Source organism: Vanacampus margaritifer, chromosome 14 (assembly GCF_051991255.1).
Source record: "Vanacampus margaritifer isolate UIUO_Vmar chromosome 14, RoL_Vmar_1.0, whole genome shotgun sequence".
Classification (NCBI taxonomy): Eukaryota; Metazoa; Chordata; class Actinopteri; order Syngnathiformes; family Syngnathidae; genus Vanacampus; species Vanacampus margaritifer.
In genome coordinates this window covers 13,084,541-13,100,764 of record NC_135445.1, presented here as the reverse complement: position 1 = coordinate 13,100,764, position 16,224 = coordinate 13,084,541, and the positions used below count along the sequence as shown (strand labels likewise).

Here is a 16,224-nt window from a genome sequence, read left to right as displayed (position 1 = left end):
AATTTACTTATAGACATAATAATGTGATATAATCATGAGTGTTGAAGACATTTAATATTTTCAATTTGATATTTTACTGTTTATTAATTTACTTATAGGCATATCAATGTGATATAATCATGAGTGTTTAATAGAATACAGTGGAATAATGATTTTGTGAACTTTATTTTATCCTCTCACCCTCAAAGCTATTGAAGATAGGAATGTGCATGATGTTATTTAGAGCCTTTTGGCATTGGAGTCTAAAAGTCTGGGGTTAGATCCTAATTGCATTTGTTCCCCCAGTCAAGAAGGGGAACTGTATGTAAATGTCTGTTTACTAATAAGATTACACCTTTGGCCAACCTGGAATCAACATGTCTGTATGTAAACGTCTGCTTACTAACAACATTACACATTTGTTCACTAGGAGATGACATGTCTGCCCTTTGTTCAATCAAGAGCCGGGAGGAGGAACCTTTTATCTTTTTTGTATAAATGAGTCGATGTTCTGTAAATTGTCACACACTTGGGATCATATCGTTGCATTCTGATGTGATGTCCTGACTGTGTCTTTAGAGGCCTCTAAATAAATTCTTGCAAGAAAACTTCTTCATCAGATCCTGAATACAATTATTTTGGACATGCAAAGATTACACTTAAAATAGTAATCAAAATATTCCTTCAGTGTTTAAAATAATACAGTGGAATAATGATTTTGTGAACTTTATTTTATCCTCTCACCCTCAAAGCTATTGAAGATATGAATGTGCATGATGTTATTTAGGAGCCTTTTGGCATTAGAGACTAAAAGTCTGGGGTTAGATCCTAATTGCATTTCTCCCCCAGTCAAGAAGGGGAACTGAATGTAAATGTCTGTTTACTAATAAGATTACACCTTTGTTCAACCTGGAATCAACATGTCTGTATGTAAACTTCTGCTTACTAATAACATCACGTCTGCTTGCTAATAACATCACACATTTGGTCACTAGGAGATGACATGTCTGCCCTTTGTTCAATCAAGAGCCGGGAAGAGGAACCTTTTATCTTTTGAGTATAAATGAGTCGATGTTCTGTAAATTGTCACACACTTGGGGGGATCCACGTTGCATTCTGATGTGGTTGTCCTGACTGTGTCTTTAGAGGCCTCTAAATAAATTCTTGCAAGAAAACTTCTTCATCAGATCCTGAATACAATTATTTGGACACGCAAAGATAACACTTAATATAGTAATCAAAATATTCCTTCAAGGACCACTGATGTACTGTATATTGAAGACATTTAACATTTTCAATTTGATGTTTTATTGTTTTTGAATTTACTTATAGGCATATCAATGTGATATAATCATGAGTGTTTAAAAGAATACAGTGGGATGGTGATTTTGTAAACTTTATTTGATCTTCGTACCCTCAATGCTGTTGGAGGGGGAATGTGCATGATGTTGTCAGAGTCTCTTATCATTAGGGACTGAAGGTCTGGGGTCAGATCTTGATTACATCTGTTCCCCCAATCAAGAAGGGGAACTGTATAAAGATGTCTGTTTACCATCAACATTACACCTTTGTTAAATCTAGGAGATGACATGTCTGTCCTTTGTTCAATCAAGAGCCGAAATTTAGGGTACGAGAGGACCATTGGGGATGCCTAATCACAAGAATCCAGCGTGTACCTAATGTTTTGGCCATTATGTCTGCCCCAAGGGGATGGCAACACACGAGAATCTGCGGCGTACCTAATGTTTTGGCCAATGTGGCCGTCCCATTTGGGACTCCCGCACACAAAAATCCGGAGCGTACCTAATCACGAGACACATGAGAATCCAGGGTGTAACTGACATTTTGATCATTTTAGACACCTCATTAGATACACAAGAAGCGGAACAATTTAAAGTTGGAACGTTTTGATTCGGTCAGAAATTTTGCCCACCCCTACTCTTAATAGTTTGCTCTCCAAGTTGCAATTCCATCCATCCATCCATCTTCTGTACCACTTGACTTATTCAATTAATTAAATGTTAAATTTGATTAATGTTATGAAAACCGACCAACAACTATGTTTACATTTGAAACGAATCTAAATCCAAATGCACAACTTGGTTCGAGACAAAGAGGCCTACACACACACCATCTCCAACACACACATCAATACACTTGATTGATTTTGACTTGCCTGCATATTTGGCCTCACATTCAATGTGTGTGTTTCTACACATTGGAGCTCGTGAGCCTATAAAAGCACTTGTCAGAGGGATGTCAATCCCAGATAAACACAGTGTAAGATACTTCGGAAAGAGAATTGCAAGGTTGCACGCATTACATTCAGTCCAGATCCATTTCCTCTATGAAGGCTTGTTTCTCCCTGCATGTCCAAGCTGCTTGAGTCCCGTGGGGCTCACCTGAGCAGGCCTATGGTCCCCTAACATGGCGGCAATCAGGGCCTCCGGTGCCGTAACCCCACTGCCCGGAGACACAGGGCTCCGGGGACTGAGCGGGCTGACGGCCGGGGACGACAAAGAGCCGGTGGAAAAGAGTCGTTCCTTTCTAGAGGCGGTGCACGGTGAGCGGCTACCTGTCTCTTTGGGCAGGGGACACAGGCTGAGGCCTTGCAGGGAGGGGAGGGGGTTGGACGAGAGAGCCGGCACGGCGGGGCTGCGGCTGCGCCGGTGACGGCAGTGATGGTGCTTAATGGGTTTGGGACTCGGGCTGCGGGAGTTCGGAGCCAGCAGGACGAGGGTGCTGTCGTCTTCCGAGCTTATCTCGGAGCCGTCCGAACGGTGCGCTGACGGGCTGTGGATTGGAAGCTTAATCTGTCCAGGAAGAAAATTGAATGCATTGCTGGTCATTCAAAAGACATAAATGCTAAAAGAATGTGCAACACTATATAAACAATGTAACTGCTTGCTTGCTTAATTGATTGTTTTTTAGTAAGTTTATACGTTAAAATAAAAACATTTCAAACTTCCTTCTATTTTCCTGTACGAGGCCCACAGATAAAAAAAAGTTTGGACACCCCTGTTATGAAGTACTTAAATTAAAATATCCAGATGAGGTGACATAATTCAGAATTCAAACAAAATGGTCAGCTAAAAAACATGTCTAAATTATTTTGTTAATATTATGTTTATCTTTGAATTAATTAATTAAACATTTTTGACAACAGGGTATGATAGTTTGGGAAATTTCATTATAGTTAGTTTATATTTCGTTTTTGAGTTGTTTTTTTTTTAAATTTAGTTAGTTTTGATTAGTTTTCAGTGCACCGTTGTTAGTTTTTATTAGTTTTAGTTATTTAATTTTTTTAAATGCTTAATTTTAGTTTAGTTTTCATTTTCATTTAAAAAAAAAAGTGTATTACTTGTGTGCAAAATTTAATAAATACTATGGTAAAATGAAAAAAGTAAGACACTTCTTACCTAGCGTTGTGTTTCTATATTTTATAAAATGAAAAAGCAGGCAAGGCAAGCCATGGGAGCCAAAAGTCAAATATGCAAAATTGTCGCCTAGGAGCGATGTCATCTGAGTGTGCTTTTCTATTGGCTGCTGCTAGATGACATCGCTTTTGTGTGACACACTTTCAAATCCTTATTCCGGTTAATATCAAAATAAATATATTTAAATCACATTTAAAATCAACCCCAAAAGCTCATGTATTAATTTAATTACAAACTAAGAACATTTTCGCTATAACTATAGTTAGTTTCAGTTAGTTTTAGTTTTTTAAAAGCATTTTTGTTTTTATTTTACTTCGTTAACAAAAATGTTTCTTGAATTTTAGTTCAAGTTACTTCGTTAGTTGTATGTGACCTCTTTAGTCTAAACATGACATTCTGATGATTACATTTGTGGAATATGAGTTGCGAAGCAAAATCCAGATGTTTTTATCCATCTCAGGGGGCGGCCATCTTGCCACTTGCTGTCGACTGAAGATGACATCACAGTTGCTCATGGCTCAGGCAACGACCAATCACAGCTCACCTGTGTTCTGAAGCTGAGCTGTGATTGGTGAAGGTAATGACAAGTTTGCTCTATATTATTTATTTGCTTCTTACTAACAAAACTATGAGATTCATTTTTCAAAAATCATTTCCAGTTTAATACGTTTTGTAGAAACTTTATTTGGACATTGTTATTTACGTCGCAACGCATTCAGTGCGTAGTGACGTAGAATGGCGGCCTGTCGCTGCCGAGCAATGTGAAACGTCTATGAAGAAAGCAAGGTAAGCCTCCGTATCGTTCCTAAAGAAACACTACGTGATTGGGAGAGTCACCCTCCTCCACGCCGTGCTCTCGTCATTCATCAGACCCTTTAGGAACGCTGCGGAGAATTAATTTGCTTTCCGGCGCCATTCACTAAACCGCTACGCACTGAATGCGTTGCGACGTAAATAACAATGGCGGCGTACGTCCAAATAAAATAACTGGAAATGATTTTTGAAAAATGAATCTCCTAGTTATGTTAGTAACAACCAAATAAATAATATAGAGCAAACTTGTCATTACAGTCGTGGATCCTTTTTAGAAAGGGCATTAATTGGTCTAATAGCAATACACTATACCTGGATGTTTGTTGACAATCCAACAATGCTGTTCATATTATGACTGTAGAAGCCAAGGATGTATTCACAATCCTCTCTTGGCAAGTCCTCCTCTGAAAAAGACACCTGGGAAGTGGGGACAGACATGATCCCTAAATCCATGAAAATTATTATGAAAATTAATATGCGACCCACCTGCCCTGAATGTTCCGCCTTGGCCCACACATACGCTTGGTAATCTTTGTGGTGTCTGAATCCAACCTGTGACAGATGTAAATGTTGTTAGGTGACAACACAGGCAATCAAATGGAAATACTGTACAGAACAAAGCTTCTTACCTTGTATATTGCTACCCAGTCCCATGAGCTGCGATGATAATTGGACACAAATGTGAACTTAACTGTGGCATCGGAGACTTTGAACCATTCTTTGTTGGCCTGCAACTCCACCAGAGGCATGTCCACCCGGAATGGGAACTACCACACAGAAGAAAAATTCATAAATAAAGCTGCAACATTAAGAAAACAAAACCATAAAAAAAAATAAATAAAAAAAATTTCCGAAATCCCCCATAGGAATGAATGGCAGAAATCCCCCATAGGAATGAATAGGTCGAAATCCCCCATAGGATTGAATAGGTCGAAATCCCCCATAGGAATGAATGGTGGAAATCCCGCATAGGAATGAATGGGTCGATTTAAAATTGTATTTTTATTCACGTAAACTTTTATTTTATTCTTATTGTAGTACTACTTTTTCTTCCTAACATTACAACTTCACTCAAGTGAATGGACAACATTCATTCTATTAATTCCATGTTTTTGCTTCTAAATTTATGGCGCTGTTCTTGTAAAAAGATGACATAAAATGATTTTTTCCTCATATCATTACGTTACTCCCGTAAAGCTACAACTTTTTGTGTGTAAAATTCAAACTTTTTACATAGATATTATTTAAGCTTAATTTGTATAAAATTCCAACTATTGTCTCATTGAATTACATTTTTTTTTCTTCATGAGTCTAAAAAATAGGGATGGGGGAATACAGATACCAGGTCTTATTTCAAGGTGTCGGTGCTCGCAACGGCGGCTGATATCAGTATCGCTAGCCTCTTGAGGCTGTTTTATGATCAGGAACTTGAAATGAGAAATTCAAAGAATAGAAAAGAAAATTGACATTAATTTACTTTAATATTAAGGAAAAAATGCTATGTTGGTCAAAGTCTTTCATTAAAATTTTGTATCTGTGTGTGTGTGTGTGTGTGTGAGTGTGTGTGTGTGTGTGTGCGTGTGTGTGTGTGTGTGTGTGTGTGTGTGTGTGTGTGTGTGTGTGTGTGTGTGGCGGTGGGTGTAGGGGTTATTATCTAAAGTACTATTAGTACCATAATACTTGGTATAAGTGGCTAATCAAGATTTGAGTACTGTACTTGTACTCGAAAGGTCTAAAAAAAAGTGGTATGAACATCCCTATTAAAAAAAAAGAGTAATATTACAATACTGTACTGTAATGATAAAATATTAGTAATACTGGTAATCATATTTTTTCCTCATAGTTTTACAACTTCTGGAATTCAAACTTTCATCCTAATATTTCACAATATTCTCGTAAAGGTACGCTTTTTTTCTTGTAAATTGCCACTTTTTTTCTTCTTTTTTTTTGTTTTCTGTGGCTAATTTGCTCCTGATATTTCAACTTTATTTACGGCAAGTTCCAACTTTATTCTCATTAATTACACTTTTTCACTTTGTTTTAATTTTTACATTTTTTCTTTTCTGACATTACAACTTTATTATTTTTTATTTTTTCTCTTACATTACACCTTTACTGATTAAGTTGTAGCTTTCATAAAGCTACAACTTAATCATTAAATTCTGACTTTGTCCTCTTGAAATTCTCGCTTCATTCTCCCTATGTTAGTCTTGGAAAATTCTGACTTTAGAAGAAAAAAAACAGATCTCGAAGTACAACCATCATGACTAACTTTAAAACACAGAAGTGCTATAGGCCTAAGTGTCCCTCAAAAGGTTTTATTCCTAAAAAAGTAATACACAGTTTGAACATTGCGCTTAAATATTGGAAAATAAACAAAACTGTGCTTAAATAATAATTTAGGAAAAAAAATTACTGCACATGAACAGCTAAAAAAATAAATAAATGCGAATGTATGTACTACTCCTAATACTGAAATTTAATTTATAAAGCAATCAAATTTTAATAAACAAAAACATCATAGCAAATAGGTGACATATTCACTCACATGCAGGGAAAACATGGCCGACACAGGCTTGTGATCACTGACGGTGAATCCCATGTGGCTCTCATAAGTGTGCTGCGTCACTTTGGTGGCACCACCCAGCCAGGAGGTCAGACCCCTCTGAAGTGCTGCATTGTGGGTAGGAACGGGGGAGCCGGTGCGGCGGAGGCGCCAGAGGATACGATCGGTCCACGCGGGCTTCCTCTTTTTAGCGCTGAACCACATGTGGAAACATAAAAAAATGGCGGTTAGATGAAAGGGTAAGATTCTGATCCATCCGATTGATGAAGGGCAGACCTTGTGTCATAGGTGTGTGTGCCCACATCAAACTTATACGTAGGCGGGAATTTCAGTGGAGCCTCCAAGAAGCCTTCCAGGATGGATTCTGTGCTTTTAGCCATGTTGAGCTGAGTCAAAAAAACAAAAGATAAAGCTCATACCAGGTCATATACACAATATTGTTCCACATAAAGAACTGATGATGATGAAGATCCTCACCTGATCTCGCTCCCACAGTAGAGGAAGCTTATTGCTGTCAATCGCACACTTCACCACATGGATGTCATAGTCCTCAATTCGGAAATTTAAATCGCCGAACCAAAACACGACGCTAAAAAAACAGAAAATATTCCTTACAGTATTCAAACATTTTCAGTTGTTTTCTCGTGTGTTTTTGAAATTATTTTTTTTAACAAAATCCACCCACTCGTGATCCAGCACGCCGGTGGCAGCCCCGCCTTCAAACTGCTGCTGCTGCAGGATGCTCTCAAAGTCCTCCATCCTCTGCTCCAGGTTCCTCATGTGAGCGGGTAGATGACAGTTGAGGAAGCACACGGGGTGTCCAAACACGCTCATCCTTGCACTCACGCCACCTTTGTTACCCTGCAGGGAGTGCACAGAGCAGCAACGTCTGGAATAGTATGAAAAGCACCAACACATCCTCATAAATTCATTGACTTTTTTTTTTAAGGGACAAGCATTAACTGCTGCCTCCATCTGTTAATGAACATGTTTTTGTCTTTAAGTGTTCAGGAAAGTCTTTTGAGACATGAGCCATCATTCGACCAATTTTGCTTTGACTTGAGAACAAAATTCTGATCTAGGAGCATTTTATGGTAGCGCCACTCCTAGTTGAAGTTTAATGTAAAGCTTAAAATAAAACAAAGGGAATTGCACTTTGTTTACGGTATTTAAAACAACCATATATCTGCGTTATTAAACCCAAGATAATGTAACAATACTCATTGACATAAATTCATTATCTTTCGCGCAAAACAATATCATTGCAGTTTACAGAGCAGTAACTCGTGACCATCTTCTGTAATGTTTGTATAATACTGCCCCCATGGGGTCAAAGTGCACACATCAGAAGGAGCAGCATATTGTCGTTTGAATTGAAACAAAATGTGGCAAAGACTGTTCAGTTATTGACATTCTATTTAATTAGGTTACTACAGAAAGTACAATATGATAGTGTAATTTTTCTTATTGTAATTTTTTTTTTTGGGGGGGAGGGTTGCTATTCATTTAGACAAAAAAAAACTTTAATTAAGATGTATTTATAGTTTTTTATGTTATTCATTTTCTATAATGTCTGGATTGATTTATGATCAATAATTCAGTAAATAAGTAGTATAATAAAAGTTGTGCAAATACACAAAATTTGTATTTAAGTAATTAATTAATAAATTGTACGGAAATAAATTATAAATAATTACAAAAATCATAATAATTAATTATTATTTTATCATTAAAACAAAATAATTCAAATGTTTTACAAAACAATTTTTTTCTTTTTCTTTTGTTTACCTCAGCTACAAAAATCATCATATCATATATATATCATATATATGTGTGTGTGTGTGTGTGTGCTATTATCATTTATTGTTTTAATTTAACTTATTTATTATTATTATTATTATTATTATTATTATTCTGCCCTGCGATTGACTGACAACCAGTTCAGGGTGTAACCCGCCTACTGCCCGAAGCCAGCTGGGATAGGCTTCAGCACACCTGCGACCCTTTTGAGGAATAAGCAATTAAGAAAATGGATGAATGGATTATTATTTGTATTACACAGTATAAATAATTTAATCAAATATGGGCCTTAGACACAAAAGTTTGCCTACCTGACCAGACGGTTTTGCCAAAAAAAGAGAAATGCAGACTTCAGGAATAAGAATAAGAAAGGATGTCATATTCACAATTCATTGCATGCGAAAGCCTTGGCGGAGGTATGTGCCCTTTGAGCGCTCTTATTTTCAAAGCAGCAAGCCAGACGCCTGCTGCAGCACTGACCTCAAAAAGAAGGAAACTGCAGCATCACACTGGTGTGACGCCGACATCAACACTGTGAGGAAGGTCACACTCTGACATATCCACACTCACGTGCAAAACACCTGCTGGCGTGCTTCACCTTTCAAAGCCTGCTTGACGTGCTCGTTGCACCGTACTGACGTTATCACGCCATAGCAAATTGTGCAAGGTCATAAATTGAAGAGCAGCGTGGCACGTACCCAACATCCGCCGAGTCCTGTACGAGTGCTCTGCGTCTGCACGCCTCGGAGGAACGGAAGATGGATGAATTTGGAGAAGACTAGCAGCAGCACGCCCTGCATCCGCTGGGACGCCACCTAGAGTCAAAAACAGTAACACTAATTAAAACAATCGTTTACAAAAAGTAGGCCATCACTGATTTTTTTAAGTACTTTGTTCACTTTGACACACAAGTCAAGTCAAAAATGTTCTTTATAGTAATTAAGCTGCAAATTCCACCCCTTTTAACGATCTCAGGGGGCGGCCATTTTGCCACACTCAGTCAATAGCAAGTGGTAAAATGGCCGTCCCTCTAATGTAAATTTTAAAAAATAATAATTTGGGGTTTAACAATGTAATTAATTTTATTACATTTTTAAAGAATTAATTAATTATTATTATTATTATTTTATTTTTTTTTAATAGTATGATTTTTTAATGTTAAAAAATGAAACCACAATATTATAGTTTTATATTTCCTTGGAAAAATGTTTTTAAGTGGTACTTGGATCAAATATTTTGAGAACCCCTGCTTTAAACAACAAATTTTATCTAATTTTGTAAGTTTTTCCCCCCACCGTGATTCTGTTTATAAATGCACAAATGTAGTTAAGCTGATGAGTGATGAGTCTACCAACCAAGACATATCCAAAAGGACTAAGCGTGTCCATGCAGAGTTCACTCCACTGATCTGAGAAAAGAGCATCCTTCAGCCGCTTGTTGATCATGGAGTTCACCTCCTGGAGCCTGCAGTGTGAGAATTGAGATGGAACCCAAAAAAAATGGTCATCAGAAGAGCGACAGATGAGCGAGTGGGCACCCTGGCATGACCACCCTGCTTACCCAATGACAAACATGTCAACACTCCCATCTGACACATTAGGCCCAAACAGAGCGATGACATCATCCGGCGGGACGGCCGAGCCCACGTTCCATGTGGCGATGTGAACCCTGTGACAGTGCACACGCCGCGTTAGCTTTCAGTTATAGTGAACGTGTAAACTCGTGCTCTAAGTACAGCTGGCTGGAGAGGGGAAAAAAAAAAGGTTAAACGTTATTAATCCCCCTTTTCACCTCAGTGATGTAAAAAGTGTTCTCTGTGCATTTCTTACATAACACAAACCAGGACAGCAAGTACTATATAGGTTACAGTGGACCCGGGCCTTCGATGGAGATTTAAGTTATTTAATCCACCTCTTGATAACAGCCGTTTTTTTCCCTCTTCTCGGGTTTGCGGTGAGGGAGGCTTGACTGATATGAGGGGGCAGGAGGAAATGAGAAAATAATTGATTTTCATCACTTTCTTTATTTAGAGGTTCTTGTTTTTACAATGAAAGGATGATAAACAGCATAAACATGCTCAATATAAAAATACTTGTCACTATACTTGGCCAAAGAACATCCAACAAAATAATTAAGCTCAGTTAACTTCTTAATATTGTTTAACTTCGTTTTATGAGGTTTGTATTTCATTCATCATTTTATTGTAACGGGTTAGGGTTAGTATTTGGTATTTTTATTTATTTTTTTATTTTAGTTGTTACAGCGTTTTCGGTGGTGGCACGGTAGCCTTGTAGTTGTTATATAAATTTGTAAGTTTCAATGACTATTTCATATGTTGCATCTTTGTACTGTATTATTTAAGCCAGTGGTGTTCAAACTATGGTCTGGGGGCCATTTGTTGTCCACCGTCCATGTGCAAGTGGTCCTTAGCATTTATTTAAAAAAATAAAATACAATTTTTGAGGGCTTGCGAATGGGGAGAGGGTTGTGATTGTGATTGACAGCAGCAATGAACGCTACTATCTAAATATTTTGCTATGCTAAAAAAATGAACCAAATGCTATGCTAATAAATCAATAAAATAAGTTTATTTAGTGTTAAGCATCCCTTTAAGTTTCAGAAGCAAAAAAATGTTCCTCAATTTTCTGCTGTCTGTCTTGAGGTTTGAGAACATAGATCAATGATGAACTAAGATCCTCAAGTAAACACTAACCTCCAACCAGATAAAAATAAATAATTGTGATTCACGCCTGATTGTCCCGATCAAAAAAAGATCGGCTGCAAACGTATCAGCGGGAGCCACTGATCTATATAAATGACTGGATAGCCGATAGGCCAAGACTTTTGAGGTCGCCATATTGCTCCTCCCAAGAAACGTTTCTCGGCATACGATCATATACATTTACAGTATCGAAAATTGGAGAACATTTGAGACAGTACTTAGTAAAAACAGCATGATTTATGATGTTTTAAATTTGTTAAACATAAACAAGAGGACTTCAGACATTTTACCACTTGCCTTAAATCATGTATAAATTATATGCTTCATGATGTTTAGTACAGGAGGAAACTTGTATATTTTTTATTAAAGAATTATAACTGTAATTCAACAAAAGATGCCTCTGCTAAATCTAATATTGGGTTCTAAGGAACTGAGTGATAAAAGAAAAAGGGGGTCTTCAAAGCAGCACATACCATCCACTTGTTATTTATTTTCTTTTTTATGACCACCCACCCCACCTCACAAGATGGCCGCACTGTGACTTCAACGGGTTGCACTGGCGTGTATGGCTATCGGCTATCCAGTCACGTCATATTAGTCACATACACGTGACTGGCGGGAGCGAGAATTCATCTTGCTGACAGTGTTAGTAAACACTGCTTTAAAAGTAGCTAGTGTTACCTTATTATTGATTAATCCTGCTTTGATTCTGAATGTGGATTTATTATAGTGGGATACAGGACTGTGTCATCCCAAAACCATGAAAGATACCCAACTTTACAGAATTGCTTGAGTGATTGATTTTAGAATGTTTAGTATAGTCAGACAATGTCAAAGTGGGCTTTTTCTGTATGCAGCCTTCCAAGGAAAAAGTTTGGAATTCAAGCCTTTAAGCAAATATTCGAAAGCGTATTGCATTCACTTGACAAAAAAAATCCTGTTCTTCTGACAAATTTTTGGGGGAAGCTTTGTTTTTGAGTATTTATTCATTTATTTTTCTGTTTTTCCGAATATTTTTTTCAGTTTTTTAGAAAAACAGCCTGAAAAAAAATATTCCGAAAAACAGGGAATTTTTTTTTTCCAAAAAAAAAAAAAAAAATTACTACAAAAAACTGGGTAAAAAATTCTGAAAAACAGCTGGTGTTCTGAGTATTTGAAAAAAATAATTTAACCACTGAACTCCAAGTGACTTGTTGCAGACTCTCAATAAAGGAATGAATGTGCATGCTATATTGTAGTTTGTTTTCTAATCTCTAAGGGGAAAACCCTTTTAAAAAAATATTCTGAAAAACAGAAAAATTATTAATTTATTAAACAGGGAAAAATACTTTAAAAAACCGGGAAAAAAATATTCAGAAAAACTGAGAATTTTTTTTTTAAACAGAAAAAAATTACTAAAAAAACAAAGCTCCCCCCAAAAATTTGTCAGAAAAGCAGGACTTTTTTTCCCCAAGTGAATGCAATACGCTTCCGTACAAATATTACTTCAGTGTAGTTTTTTTTTACATGTTGTTGTTGGGGTTGTTTTTCTTTTTTTGCAGTATAAAATCTAATTTAACATTTACCATTTTGTGGGGTTTATATCTTTTTCAAGACATGAAAGAAGGATCCAACCTGATGTTCAAAAAATATGTGTAGTGCTTTAAAAAAAAAAAAAATCAATGATGACCAGTTTAAGTGTCTACAACTCAAAATATTAAATCTGAAATATTTAAAAAGCAAGAATGTGCTGATACCGATCCGGTTTGGCCAGTGTCAATGAACTTAAGTAGCCCCTGTTCTCTGCGCCTCTGTTAATTTAGGACCCTGTGGTACATGATTAACAGTAAAATGTGAAACCTATCGCCTTAAAGGGTAATAACTTACTAAGCTAAATCCACGTTAAATGTGATCAATTTGACTTCCGCATTTGGCATAACATGACCCGAATGTTTGAATTGTCGGTGAAACCTGGCACTTTAACAGGGGTGTGTAGACTTTTGATATCCTATCTACCGTAGCAGCCATTTTCAGACCCTATGTCGTCCTTCCTCCGAACCAAGCTGTACTGTATTAAAAAGCTTCTGTTTGTGGGAAAACTGCCAAGTAGATTTAATGCAGCTCTGTCACTCTCTCAGCAAGAAGCTTTTAGAGAAAAGAGCCGTTTGATTCATATGACGCCTTTGGGTGCATATTAGCTTGCTTACTGCGGTTGCATTTGAAAACAACAAAAAGCCGCGACCACAACAGCTAGACAGATAGCACTTAACAGACACAAGTGTTAATGAAGATGCCGATAGCTGTCGTCTCACCTGAAGTCTTTGTCTTTGGTCTTGTCACTCTGCTCTTGTGTTGTATTGGCAGGTGGTGGAGGACTGAGACTAGATTTGGGGCTCAGGGAAGCCTGAGGACTGTGAGGAGACACCGAGGACTCTGACGGGGATCGGGGCAAGATGTTGGCACTCTGCGGTCCCGGGATGCAAACCGGGATCAAATCTACATCCTTGGCAGGGACCCTGGTGGGTCTAGGAGCAGGTTTAGTCCCGAGGACGGTTGGTCTCGGTCGGCTTATGTTGGTCAGCGTCACAGGTGCCGACCCGATAGGGAGTCCTCGAGGTGGACCTGGGCCTGGTGTGGTTCGTGCACAGGGTCCAGGTTGCACTTTGGGACCATGAAGAAGTGCAGTGGATGGTTTCTGCCTTGTGTCATCCATTAGCCTGCGCAGAAAAGCATACAATAAACGCTGGGAAACAACAAGAGCTGTTTTTAATTAGATACATTGTATTGAGCACAAGTTCTACAAAGTCTTCTGATTTACGCCACAGAACCGCACATAGGCCTGTTTTACTGCCACTTCTCCTCCCCTGCCCGCTCCTCTCCCGTTTGAGAGGGGCTAGGTGATGATGACGCGGATGCTGTTGCTGTACAGATTCTGACAGTTGAGCGAACATGCAAACTCCCGAAATTAGAACTGTAAGACAGACATGCCAACAACTAGGCCGATCATACTGCCATGTAGTGTCTGATTCTCTTTTTATTTTTTTATATAACGCCACGGACCAATTCCCCAGACATCCACTGATGATGCCATCATGAGTCTGCAAATGGGGGCTAAGGAACTAAGTTTGGACCTCTGTCCTGTTCCTGAGCAATGTTAATTAGAGCCTGACCTCCTTTTCAAAGGCAATGGAAGACAGATGCAATGTTGATGAGCTCAGACAGGTCAAAAGGTAGGACCCACCATCACCACTCTTTTGTTTACCCGAGCAGCTTTAAATTATTCATGATATGCAAATTAGCATCCAGAAAGGCTCAAACCCACCATCAACACAGCACTGTTATCCATGCAAAGGTAGAATTTTAAAATACTGCTCCAAATTGGACCTCATGAGACAGCGATGTTGAAATGTAAAAAATATTCATATTTGTCCTACCTTTCATGTGTTCTGCTGCAAGGTGAAGCGCAGAGGACTGCTCATAAATTCCTTATGGGAGGACAGGACCGGACTGGAGAGAGAGGAATGTGGTGGCGGTGCTCGGGCCACCCGGTGGTCGGGACAAGAGGCGGTCACGTGATTTTGTGCATGTTGACTGATGATGGTGATGATGATGATGATGATGAGGAGGAGGAGGATTGGAGCTGATCCGACTTAATGTTGCGCCGTGCAGCTGGGCACAGCATCCTGCACGTCAGCCCCACTACCTCGCTCTACCTCTCTCACTCTCCCGGTGACGCATGCATCTCATCGTGGAGATCATCATCTTACCACTAAATCTACGTTAATGTTACGCAAATGATTGCGAAAACAATAAGTTATCCTAAAAGGAAATCAGATGTCAATATTCTACAAATAAAATATAAAGAAGAAGAAGAAGAAGAAAAAAAAAATATATATATATATATATAAAATTAAAAATCCGCAAAATATCGTGATATCACAGCACGCAATTCTCGAATGGATTCCCTATGCGGCCGAATCGATGTTTATACTTTTTTTTTATTTTTATGGAAATATTCAACAAAACGTCTTACTTAGGGTTAGGGTTCACACGTTAAGCATGGAATAATGTTATTTTAATGGAATATTAATAGATTTGTATCAGGATTAATCGTGTCTCGAATCCTGACCTATGAATCGTGATACGGATCTAATCGCCAGGTACTATTTATATATATATATATATATATATATATATGTGTGTGTGTGAGTGTGTGTCTGAAAGGAGTCTCTGGAAGTCTTAAACAACGCCACAAAAACAGTCGCTTTGCAAACCACTTTTGTGAAAAATAGTCATGAGAGACGATAGCATGTAACTAGTAGCAACGCCCTAAACTCTGTCCTTGGTAATCAAGGTAACAAAAGTGGTACTTCCATGATGAGACGGAACTGCCCCTCAAAAAGCAAGTGATTTCAACCTGACTTTGACAAGTAGATATTAAGTATGTTGTAATACGTTATCCTCTTGTGAATTTTGGCAGAAGAAAGTCGCAGCGCGTTTATGAAAACACCTCGAAACAATTTTAAATTGTTGTACAAATTGCATTATGTAGTGGGACCTTTAACACAGTATAAATTGAACCAATGCAGTGGACCTCATTGAAAAGATAGTTGCCTACTGCCACACTGTGGTCACTGAGATAACTGCAACTTGTCTAAAAGCTCCCTAATGCCAACCTCATGAAGATAATATTGATAGTGCTTATCATTTGTTTGACGTGTGACTCACTCAATTGTAGTAATCTAATGTGTATTATTTCATAATGTGTGATAATGTTAATATGCATGTTTATAATCCTGGAAATATGTCGTTCAAAATTTCCAATGAATTAAAATATGCATGACAGTAACAAAAGACATCTTTAACGTATTCATACTGTATTTAACAGTTGCATTTCCTTCCTGGACACGTCTCTTAATATTATTTAA

General features: G+C 37.9%; 1 protein-coding gene across 2 annotated transcripts; it reads right to left on the bottom strand.

The window, feature by feature from the left end:
- Positions 1 to 558: 558 nt before the first annotated feature.
- Positions 559 to 15,175, bottom strand: LOC144033953 (phosphatidylinositol 4,5-bisphosphate 5-phosphatase A-like). Of its 2 annotated transcripts, XM_077542384.1 has the most exons (13): positions 14,731 to 15,172; positions 13,609 to 14,013; positions 10,156 to 10,263; positions 9,951 to 10,059; positions 9,294 to 9,410; positions 7,481 to 7,656; positions 7,273 to 7,384; positions 7,072 to 7,181; positions 6,778 to 6,988; positions 4,859 to 4,996; positions 4,716 to 4,781; positions 4,542 to 4,646; positions 560 to 2,792 (listed from the first exon to the last, which is right to left on the bottom strand). In XM_077542384.1, the coding sequence occupies exons 2-13, from the start codon at positions 14,007 to 14,009 to the stop codon at positions 2,325 to 2,327; spliced, it is 2,121 nt and encodes a 706-aa protein (XP_077398510.1). In that variant the 5' UTR covers positions 14,010 to 14,013; positions 14,731 to 15,172; the 3' UTR covers positions 560 to 2,324. The 2 variants fall into 2 exon arrangements, with proteins under 2 accessions (XP_077398508.1, XP_077398510.1); XM_077542382.1 differs by having other exon boundaries at positions 559 to 2,792; positions 4,542 to 4,781; positions 14,731 to 15,175.
- Between the last annotated feature and the right edge of the window lie 1,049 nt (positions 15,176 to 16,224).